Source organism: Rana temporaria, chromosome 5, assembly GCF_905171775.1.
Source record: "Rana temporaria chromosome 5, aRanTem1.1, whole genome shotgun sequence".
Classification (NCBI taxonomy): domain Eukaryota; kingdom Metazoa; phylum Chordata; class Amphibia; order Anura; family Ranidae; genus Rana; species Rana temporaria.
This window is the reverse complement of record NC_053493.1, coordinates 44,100,835-44,113,006: the sequence shown is the minus strand read 5'-3', so window position 1 is coordinate 44,113,006 and position 12,172 is coordinate 44,100,835. Positions and strand designations below refer to the sequence as shown.

The 12,172-nt window shown below is 47.1% G+C and overlaps 1 protein-coding gene across 1 annotated transcript in view; it reads left to right on the top strand.

Annotated features, from left to right (window-relative positions):
• The first annotated feature begins 5,927 nt into the window (after positions 1-5,927).
• NSUN6 (NOP2/Sun RNA methyltransferase 6) overlaps positions 5,928-12,172 on the top strand; it is a 53,168-nt gene continuing 46,923 nt past the window's right edge. The window contains 2 exon segments of the mRNA XM_040352487.1: positions 5,928-6,023; positions 9,723-9,843. Of these exon segments, the coding sequence (XP_040208421.1) occupies positions 9,769-9,843 (75 nt within the window). The 5' untranslated portion in view covers positions 5,928-6,023; positions 9,723-9,768.

Sequence of the window (12,172 nt, the reverse complement as noted above, 5' to 3'; positions counted from 1 at the left end):
TCCCCCTCACACCCCTTTCCGCAACGTTCCCCCTCATATCACTGTCCGCAACGTTCCCCCTCACATCACTGTCCACAACGTTCCCCCTCACAACACTGTCCACAACGTTCCCCCTCATATCACTGTCTGCAGCGTTCCCCCTCACATCACTGTCTACAGTGTTCCCCCTCACATCACTGTCTACAGCAGTGGTTCTCAACCTTTCTAGAGCCGTGACCCCTTAATAAAATATCCCCAGTTGTGGGACCCCTAACAGTAAAATTTTTGTAGCGTGGGTTGTCAGGGTACCCAAGGCAAGAAAAGTAATTTGCACCCCTAACCCACAGACATTTAGAGTTCCCCGAGTCCCTTCCACTCATACAATATTAAAACCCCTTATGGTACATTTTGGGATGTACCACTATTTTTGTTCTCCTTTCTTTTCCTTTTATCTCTCTCTATGCAAATTATTTCTTGCCCATCCCTCTCTCTAGCCTTCTTTCTTGTGCTTTCTCATATACTGTCTCTCCCTTTTGCTTTGTTCCTCCCCCTCTTTTTCTCTTCTCTTCCATGTATTCTCTATTTTTATCCTTTCTCCTTTTGGGGAAATGGGATGAGTGGCAGTGCTGGCAAGGAGTTGGGATGAGTGGCAGTGCTGGGGGGGGTTCTGATCAGCCAACTTAGGTGCTCTTGATCAAGGTCATCTGCTGATCTGAGAACTGTAGAGGGGACTTTTAATGGAAACTCTAATCACAGGTAGTGTTACTCACGGTGTCTCCAACTGTGTGGTGTCTCGTAGCAGTGACACCTATCCCAAAATCAGGACATATGGTCTCCTCCAGCACCATTTAGCTGACCTCTAGTCTCTGCCCCCTAGCCATGCCGTGAACTGAATGAGCGACTGCGAAAAGGCTAAGGGTGCGGCTGCGGCCTTCAGAAACAGCCCAGCCGAGCGGCTGGGAGAGCAGAGTGGGCTTCAGGAACAGCCCAGGATTTGGTGACCCCTGACAAATCATCATTTGACCCCCGAGGGGGTCCCGACCCACAGGTTGAGAACCACTGGTCTACAGCGTTCCCCCTCACATCACTGTCTACAGTGTTCCCCCTCACATCACTGTCTACAGTGTTCCCCCTCACATCACTGTCTACAGTGTTCCCCCTCACATCACTGTCTACAGTGTTCCCCCTCACATCACTGTCTACAGTGTTCCCCCTCACATCACTGTCTACAGCGTCCCCCCTCACATCACTGTCTACACATTCCCCCTCACATCACTATCTGCAGCGTTCCCCCTCACATCACTATCTGCAACGTTCCCCCTCACATCACTGTCCGCAGCGTTCCCCCTCACATCACTGTCTACAGCGTTCCCCCTCACTTCACTGTCTACAGTGTTCCCCCTCACTTCACTGTCTACAGCGTTCCCCCTCACATCACTGTCTACAGCGTTCCCCTTCACTTCACTGTCTACAGCGTTCCCCCTCACTTCACTGTCTACAGCGTTCCCCCTCACATCACTGTCTACAGCGTTCCCCTTCACTTCACTGTCTACAGCGTTCCCCCTCACTTCACTGTCTACAGCGTTCCCCCTCACACCCCTTTCCGCAACGTTCCCCCTCATATCACTGTCCACAACGTTCCCCCTCATATCACTGTCTGCAGCGTTCCCCTTCACTTCACTGTCTACAGCGTTCCCCCTCACTTCACTGTCTACAGCGTTCCCCCTCACACCCCTTTCCGCAACGTTCCCCCTCATATCACTGTCCACAACGTTCCCCCTCACAACACTGTCCACAACGTTCCCCCTCACATCACTGTCTACAGTGTTCCCCCTCACATCACTGTCTACAGTGTTCCCCCTCACATCACTTTCTACAGTGTTCCCCCTCACATCACTGTCTACAGTGTTCCCCCTCACATCACTGTCTACAGTGTTCCCCCTCACATCATTGTCTACAGTGTTCCCCCTCACATCACTATCTGCAGCGTTCCCCCTCATATCACTATCTGCAACGTTCCCCCTCACATCACTGTCTACAGTGTTCCCCCTCACATCACTTTCTACAGTGTTCCCCCTCACATCACTGTCTACAGTGTTCCCCCTCACATCATTGTCTACAGCGTTCCCCCTCACATCACTGTCTACAGCAGGGATAAGCAATTAACGGACCTCCAGCTGTTGCCAAACTACAAGTCCCATCATGCCTCTGCCTCTGGGTGTCATACTTGATGCTGTCAGAGTCTCGCTATGCCTCATGGGACTTGTAGTTTGGCAACAGCTGGAGGTCCGCTAATTGCATATCCCTGGTCTACAGCGTTCCCCCTCACATCACTGTCCGCAACGTTCCCCCTCACATCACTGTCTGCAACGTTCCCCCTTACTGATGCTCCGAATTAGAAAATTAGAATTTCGGAAATTCTAAAATTCTAATATTCGGAATATTGAAATTTCAGAAATTCGAAATTCCAAAAATGGAAATTCTAAAATTCTAAAAATTTAAATTCTAAAATTCGAAATTTGGAAATTCAAAAATTTGAAATTAGTATATTTGAAGTTAGGAAATTTGAAATTCCAAAATTCGGAAATTTGAAAATCGGAAATTCGAAATTAGGAAATTCAAGGTTAGGAAATTCAAAATTTTGAAAAATTTGAATTCCGGAATATCAAAATTTCTGAAATTCAAATTTCAAAATGTCAGAAATTCGAATTTTCGGAAATTCAAAAATTAGAAATTCGGTTCAGTTTTGTTCAATGATTCAAGTGTGATTCAGGCAGTGGCGACCTGTCTATACATGTGCCCGGCTCCTAATCTACATGCGGGGCACCGGACGCATGGATTTCAGTGTTTTTTTTTTTCCGAAGCACATGATTAACCACTTGGTAACCGCCCTAAATACGGCTACAAGGCGGCTCCCTTACTCTGGGAGGGCGTCAATATACGTCCTCCCGGAGAATCAGATTTGCGTGCACACGCGATCACCGTCGCTCGCCGGGTCCACGGGACCCGCAGCAACAAGGATCGCGGTAAGGAGCCAATGGAAGCGGCTCCTTACCACGTGATCGCGCCGTCCAATGACGGCGCGATCACTTGTAAACAAACCGGCGTCATGTAATGACGCCGGTTCCTCCCTCTCCTCTCTGTACGGTCCGTTCGGTACAGTGTGAGAGGAAAGGGGGGAGCGGGTGGCAGCAGCAGCAGCACTGTGGGCTGGATCTGTGACAATTGCAGTCACAGAGCAGCCATCCCTCCCTGCGCAATTCTCTGCAATAACACCAATACTCTGCAATACCCCCCAGACTCTGCAATACCCCCAATACTCTGCAATACCCCCCACACTCTGCAATACCCCCCACACTCTGCAATACCCCCCATACTCTGCAATACCCCCCCCCATACTCTGCAATACCCCCCCCCATACTCTGCAATACCCCCCCCCCATACTCTGCAATACCCCCCCCATACTCTGCAATACCCCCCATACTCTGCAATACCCCCCATACTCCGCAATACCCCCCATACTCCAATACCTTGCAATACGTCGCCTATGGGGATTTTTAAGTAGTGAAGTTTGGCACCATTCCACGAGCGTGTGCAATTTTGAAGGGTGACATGTTGGGTATCTATTTACTTGGCGTATCTTCATCTTTCATACTATGCAAAAACATTGGGCTAACTTTACTGTTTTTTTTTTTTAAGCACAATTTTTTTTTTTTAAAACACGCGTTCAAAAAATTGCTGTGAAAATACCGTGCAAGATAAAAAGTTGCAACAACCGCCATTGTATTCTCTAGGGTCTTTGAAAAAAAAAGCATATATAATGTTTTGGGGTTCTATGTAAGTTTTTAGCAAATAAATGATGATTTTTAGGCCCCGTACAGACAACCGAACATGTCTGCTGAAACAGGTCCGCGGACCAGTTTCAGCAGACATGTTCGGTCGTCTGTACAGCCGAGCGGACAGGATTCCAGCGTACATTTGCCCGCCGGGCCTTTTTCTAGCGGGCAAATATTTACAAACTTGTTTAGAAACAGCCCGCTGGAATCCTGTCCGTCGGACATGTTCGGTCGTCTGTACAGACCTACCGTACATGTCCGAGCGGCCGCCATCCCTCGAATGCGTCGATTGACTTCGACGCATGCGTGGAAGCATTGAACTGGCAGGGCCGCGCACGTCACCACGGCCTCGTCGCCGCGTATCGAGTACGCGCGGATTTCTGTATGATGGTGAGTACAGCCATCATACAGAAATCCCCGGGCAGACATGTACGCTGAAAACGGTCCGGCGGACCGTTTTCATCGTACATGTTTGCCTGTGTGTACAAGGCCTTACATGTAGGAGAGAAATGTCAGAATTGGTCTGGGTGCTCCAGAACGCCTGATGGTGTTCCCTGCATGTTGGGCCTCTGTATGTGGCCACGCTGTGTAAAAGTCTCACACATGTGGTATCGCCATACTCGGGAGGAATAGCAGAATGTGTTTTGAGGTGTAATTTGTAGTATGCATATGCCGTGTGTGAGAAATAACCCGCTAATATGACAGAAACTAAAAAAAATTTTTATTTTTACAGAATTTTCAGTCTTTTTTCTTTTATAGCGCAAAAAATAAAAACCGTAGAGGTGATCAAATACCACCAAAAGAAAGCTCTATTTGTGTGAAAAAAAGGACAAAAATTTCAGACGGGTACAATGTTGTATGAGTAATTGTCATTCAAATTGTGAGAGCACCGAAAGCTGAAAATTGGTCTGGTGATTAAGGGGGTTTTCGTGCCCAGTGGTCAAGTGGTTAAAGACTGAGGCTTTAATTGGCTTTAAAAAAGGGTGGGCTCGGGGTGCAGCATACTCACCTAGGTGGATGCAGCATCGCTTCGATGTTGCATCTGTCCCAGTCAACTTCTTATGCCCTGTACACACGATCGGAATTTCCGATGAAAAAAGTCAGATGGAAGCAGATGGCTAAACGAACGCATGCGCAGATGCTGCCGAAGCACAGACGCAGGAGCAGCAACGGCGGGTGCACGCATGCGCATGCACCAGAAAGGCTGGTGTACGCATGCGCAGACGATGAATCGGCGGGTGTATGCATGTGCAGGTGATGGAACGTCACTTCCGTTACCATATCTGAAGGGTTGCCAAATCTGATGAAACACTGCTACCGGTCAGATCATGAAGCGTGTGGAACGCATAGCGCATGCGCAGTAGGTATGTTTTGGTCGGAACGTCACTTCCGTTACACAATCTGATGGGTAGTGGTAATCTGATAGAACACCCCTCCAAATCAGGGACAGTTGGGAGATATGTATAGTTTTAGTTTAGTTAAATACAATAATAATAATAACATACCTCCCAACCGTCCCAGATTTCGCTGGACTGTCCTGTGATTAGCGGTAAATCCAGTGGTCCCGCGATCAGAGCTAGAGTCCCGCGATTCCGCGGCACCCCCACCCCCCGCTATTACCTGCGTTTCGCGTTAAATCTAGCGGTCCCCCGATTCGCGGTCCCGCGTTTAGCGATAACCCCCCCCCCCGCTCAACAACTCTGAACCACCCCCCCCGCTCAACTACTCTGATCCGTGGACAACCCCCACGGACAACCCCCACAAAACCGCGGAACCCCCGCGCAACAACTCTGATCTGATCCGCGGACCCCCCCTCAACAACTGATCCACGGAATTCTCCTTTCCCCGCTCAACAACTTCGTTGGGAGGTATGTTCATTTGTCCCTCATTCTTAAGTTGAAAAGTTGGGAGGTATGATAATAATAGTGTGAGGATACATTCAGTGAAATAGATTATAAACATGAGTCAGGACACCTCACCTAAATAGCATCTACTAGGGACGAATGGTGATTTCAATCACCCGTCCTCCATTGTCATCGCTCCAACTCTATTATGTCTCCACTTCCTGGAACTGAGACTCCGCAGCAGCAAAAGGCACTTTGTCTACAACAAAATGGCCGCCTCATTAGACCTTAATACACTGAACTGCAGACAGTGTATCTTTATTGGTGTGCGTGCCTAAACACAGGATACATGTGTTACACCAAGGTAGGATTTGCTGTCAGAAGTGTATCGTTCATTGCTGCCCATACATTTATTGGACGGATCTCATGGAGGTATATGTGTGATTTCTGGTCACCTCTTATTTCCAGGGACAGTCATGTCTGCTTGTGTTGTTTGAAATGTCCTTGATTTTCATACACAGCATGCCTAGAACGACCCTGATTGTATATGTCAGTTCTTATCATAATATAATAATGTATGGTTGCCTTTTGTTTCCTCGTTTGTCTTATTTATTAATGGAGAGCAACGTTTAGAATGAAAACATTGTCTAGTGCCAAAATGTGCCACATTCCAACAATGTATAAGCAGTTTTCATAGATCTGATTGGAAGCTCTGTGTAAGTCTATGGACAGACCAATGTAAACAAATGTGTGTCCGATAAAATCTGAATCTGTCCAGGTCTGCAGAAAAAGTGAAAAAGTTTGCTGCCTTTTTCATTTTTTTGGGGGATATAAATGTGATGGATCTGAGGTCGTCGGATGTAAACATTTATTTACATCTGCCCTTAGTCTGATCATTTAAGGTCCAGGAGGGCATAAAACACATCTATACCATTGAGCCTCCGTTCACACCGGTGCGCCTTGTCATGCGATTTAACAAGTCGCACCCCATTGCCGGTGTTCTATCGAATAGTGCCCTCCGTCGAAAGGTGAATGCGCAGTACGGAAAGCCACTCCAGCTGATTCCCTGATCAGCTGGCGTGACGTGACCATAGCGCATGCGCATACCATAGGAGGCATTTTTTCGATGGGAGATACCATTTGACGAGCACTTTTCAATGTAGCTCACTATTCAATAGAACACTGGCAATGGAACCATTCATGTCGCTGCGACTCATGTCACAGTGATTACGAAAAAAAGTTCCTGCGCTACTTTCTTACCATTTTCATTGCGACTTGCATAGACTTCTGTTAAATGAAGCCGCAATAAAATTGGCAGTGCAAATTGCACTGATATGCGGCTTTGATATTGCGCTACAGTAGCGTGATTTCAAAGTCGCATTGTTATGAACAGGAGCTCAGCTGAGATTTAGCAATTGATCTGTTCACGGATCCCCTGCAGATCAGAAGAGGCGCAGCTGGTGTGAAAGGGGCCCAAGGCTGGGTTCACACTAGTGCGATGCCAGACATCGCATGTGATTTGGACCACATTGCTGTGCACATCACATGCAATGTCTGTGCGATGCGAATTCAGCCATGCAAACTGTATTGCTGAAATTGCATCGCATTTGCACCAAAATGATGCAGGACCCTGTTTTTGGTTCACACTGGAATCAAATCGCATGGGTGCTCCCACCCATGCATTCTGATCCCTGTCCAATGTCACGGTTTGCACTGCGATCTGCGAACCGTATTGGGGGTGTCATTAACTTTACATTGACACCTGCGGAGAGCAGCGCGAACTGCCTGCGAGTGAAATTCGATGTGGAATGCGCTCAGGAATTGCGCTGGTTTTCGCATCACACCAGTGTGAACCGGGGCTCAAGGTCACTGCACATGTCTGATTGTACAAGGCCCTGGATGGTGGATCTACAAGAAATTGTACAATCAGATTATAACGTTTGTGGTCACCTTAAAGTGGAGGTTCACCCTAAATTTCAAGTTTGGCTGACTTAAAACAATACCGATCGATAATACTCAATTCGTTTTTTTTTTTGTTTTTTTTTTTAATCGCCGTCTTTACCTTGTTAATCCAGCATTTTCTCTCCCGTCAATCAGTGTTTCCCCGCGGGAGTGGGCGTGTATTCAATTTTCCCCCAACCAGCGCTATGTCTCCTGGGAGTGAATGAGGAGAATCCCAGGAGACGCGCTGTGCTGAAATCCTGCGATATCTCGCGGGTCACGTGACCTGCGCCAGCCGTTGTGATGGCAACAGTGCAGTGTTGACGTCAGCATTCACCGTATCACGGAAGGACAAGCTGCTGGGCTTCACAGTGCCCACAGTAAAGATGGAAATGTCCATCTCGGGATTTTCAAACATCTCCTTTTCGGGCCATAAGAAATGCTGCGGGCTAAAAGGTTAGGAGACACGAGTGGTTATTTGAAGGAGGTAAGAGCAGCAGAAGGATTAAAAAAAAAAAAAAAAACGAAAACCCGCGGAACCCCCGCTTTAAGACCCCTTTCACACTGAGGGCATATGCAGGCGTTATAGCCCTAAAAACAGCGCCTGCAATCCGCCCTTAAAAAGCTGTTCCAGTGTGAAAGCCCGAGGGCTTTCACACTGGAGCGTTGCGCTAGCAGGACAGTAAAAAAAGTCCTGCTACCTGCATCTTTGGAGTGGTGAAGGAGTGGTGTGTATACCACTACTGCACCGCTGCTGCCCATTAAAATCAATGGGACAGTGCAGCTATACCGCCCGCAATGCACTGTTTCAGCAGCGCATTGCGGGCGGTTTTAACCCTTTCTCGGCCGCTAGCGGGGGTAAAAATGCCCTGCTAGTGGCCGAAATGCGCTGCATATCCGCCCATAGCATCGGTGGTAAAAATAGCGGCGTTTTGCTGTGGGCGGCTCAGTGTGAAAAGGGTCTCCGCTCCAAAACGCCTGAAGCTCAAACAACTGGGACTTTTTTTTTAGGCAGATTGGGGCGTTTTTCTGCTTTTTACATTGGTGACCTTTTGACCTGTACAAAATCGTGGTAAAATTGCGTGACTTTCTGCCTGAAAACGCTATGCTCAGGTGTGAATGGGGCCTAAAACTCAAATCTGGACACATAAAATATGAACCCTTGCAGTGGGGCTGTGCCCACATTTCAATGGGTAAAAGTAAGTGCACTCCTGTGATCATGACCAAAAAATGCTTTGGCCATACTTTTTTTTTCTGGGTCAGAGGAGTGACTTTTCCTCTTCTGTGACCCAGAGTCGCATTTTTGTTGGCTGATGTCGCAGAGACACCCCAAGTAACTGAAAGGACCGTGACAATAATGTTGTGATCCACCCAGTTGCTTGATTGACAACTGGCTCTGCCTTTCAGTGTGTGGCTGGGAGCCAAAGCCAGCTACTCCTCTTCCCTCTCCAGCCTGGCACTCTAGTACTTAAAGGGGTTGTAAAGGTGAAAAAACATCCGACAATACCGCCCCCAGCTCCCCCGTTTTACTTACCTGAGCCCTGGAGTGAGCGGCTGTATCACGGGAGCGCGCACGCAGGAACTTATCAGCATGCAAGCTCACTCGCATGAAGGTAAGGAGTTCTTGCAGGGAGAAGCCGAGACAGCCGCCGAGGGACCCCAGAAGACCAGGTTCGGGGGCCACTCTGTGCAATACGAGCTGCACAGTGGAGGTAAGTATAACATGTTTTTTTTTTTTTTTTTTTTGTGTTCTTTTAAAGGAGGGGGAGAAGAGTGACTGACAGTCACAGCAGAGCAGCCAAGACTAGAAAATCCACCTTCAGAGCGCTGGAAGAATTGCAATAGCGTTAAGGTAAATTAAAGAGCTAAGTTCATGAAGTGGCATGCACCTTGTTGGACTTAACTCCAACATTGACCACATTTTACAGTGGATTGAAAAGAGATTGGTCAGATTGTTAGCTGTATTAAACAAATGATTTCATTGCTTCAGTCAATTGCAAATACACAAACTGCAGTGATTGGATGTTTCTGCTGCTAATTTGTGTGTATGTACATCTAGATCTAAACGCACATACAGCGTACATACAAAGAAACGTTTGCTCAGTGTTTGTTCTTATTTTAGGTTATTTTAGCTGCGGTATAAAAGGTGACAATCCATCAAGCATAAAATGTCTGTTTTCCCGAAGATCCTTTTTAAAAGAGAAGTAGAAGATTATCTGTGCAATGTTTATCACAATAAGGAGGTGAGTTAACTGTTTTAATGTAGAACTGTGACCTGCCGCCGCTGTACCCAACGGCTTCCCCCGCCTATTGTACTGATTTAAAAAAAAAAGTAAATGCAGCGACATTGATGTTGTGAGGTCCAAGGAGTGGCTGGCTGCATTATATTACATGTTTTTGTTCTTGGAGTTCTAGTGTTACTAAACCCAGGACCCTGTATTCACTATATCTGGTCTCCCACAGTACACAGAACATGGAAATGCAATCGTTTTAGTAAATATAAACGGATAAATACCTTTTTCTCATCAGCAGTATATAGCAGTCTTGTGATTTCTATCAGTTCCTGGTGAAGCTTGTAGGAGGAGTTTTCATATTGCTCTGCAGTGGCGGCTGGAGTTTTTTTTTGGGGGGCAAACAACCCCACCCCCATGCTGTTGGTCGGTCATACAGCCCTGCACTTACCTCGTTCAGTCACAGGTAGGCAGCGCTCCTACGGGTGGTAGGCAGCGGCTTCTATCGCGTCTCCTTCTCCTCTGCATCACAGCGGCTTCTGCCGCGTGTCTCCTCCCAGGCATCCAATAGGATCACCTGTCCTTTCAGCCAATTAGGTGATGGGTCTCAGGACCCGCTTCCTGACTGGCCCGGGAGGAGGATCAGTGTGACAACAGCCACTATTGATTCTCTATTATCACACAACTGGGTGGGCTCAGGGTTCAGTGCTCTGCGCCCCGAGCCCACCCTTTTTTAACGCCTATTGGAGCTTCTGGCTCTAATTGCGTGCTTCAAAAAATAAATATAAAACATTGGAATTCATGCACCCGGCATGTAGTTTAGGGGGCTAGACGCACTGATGGGGGGGCGGTGCCCGTGTGCCCTTAATGGATGGGCCATGAGGCTGCAGAGATCCTGACCCTCTGCCTGGACAGTGCTGATTGGCCCTGTGCTGATCACATGCACTCTCCCAAGAATAAAAAAACCTCTCTAGCAATACACACCAAACTGAGCATGTGCAGCCTGGCTCCAATGGCTCTGTCTTATCCGGACTTGTGCAGGGAGGGGAGGATCTGTGCATACAGGATCAAGCAGCCTTTTTACACAATGCAGAGGATTAACCCCTTAGGTTCCACAGTCAGTATAAGGCCTCATGCACACTGGACATTTTTGAATGTTTTTACAGCAGCTGTTTTTCGCAGTAGACGTTTTTTCCTACATTCATTAAACTCTCTATCATGTTATTATATGTGTCCATGCACACATAGGCTGTTATCGGCAGTTTTGGGCAGTGGTGTTTTTGAGCAGTAAAAAAAAAAAGTGGGTTCCGAGAGATGTTTTTCAGCTGTAAAAACGCTCCAACAAAAAAATGTTTTCTGAAAAAAAAAAATGCAAAAAAAGCTAACGCAGAAAACTGCTAAAAAAAAAACACTATTGCAAAAACGTTGGCAAAAGTTGAAAAACTGCAAATCTACTGGCGGTTCTATAACGTTATTTTAACGTCCAGTGTGCATGAGGCCTAACAAGCCTGCTTTACGGCATATACAGATTGATTTAAAGGGCAAACCTTTAAATCCTTTGTAAAGGTAAAAACTTTTTTCCTAAATAGCTTCCTTTACCATAGTGCAGTCCTCCTTCACTTACCTCATCCTTCCATTTTGCTTTTAAATGTCCTTATTTCTTCTGAGAAATCCTCACTTCCTGTTCTTCTGTCTGTAACTCCACACAGTAATACAAGGCTTTCTCCCTGGTGTGGAGTGTCGTGCTCACCCCCTCCCTTGGACTACAGGAGAGTCAGGACGCTCTCTACGTTGCAGATAGAGAAAGGATCTGTGTGTTAGTGGGCGTCTTGACTTTCCTGTAGTCCAAGGGAGGGGGCGAGCACGACACTCCACACCAGGGAGAAAGCCTTGCATTACTGTGTGGAGTTACAGACAGAAGAACAGTCTCCCGCATCCAATTCACAATAGTATGAACCCAGCCTTACTGTTATGGGCTTAGTAACACTTAAGTCCCATGTAGTCTGTGGACCTTGGGAAAAGCAGCGCCTTCTGTATTCCAATACTAATAGGACCCCTGCGGTACTTGTACACTGTGATATGTTCCTATGAGCTCCATATTATCTTCACAGATGCATTAATTGAATAAGCTCAACACATTAATGACCCTATTGTTGGCCTAGAGTTGGGCGTCTCCAAACTATCGAGCATCCGGCTCACTCCAGGAAGTTATCCAGTTTTCAGCTAGGCTTAGGTGTATATCCTTAATGTGCATAGATTGAGGATTCAGGTTACCAGAGACTGCTTATGGTCTCCACTGATATGAGAGGGACTCTGGTGGGAACCTTAATGTAAGAGGGGA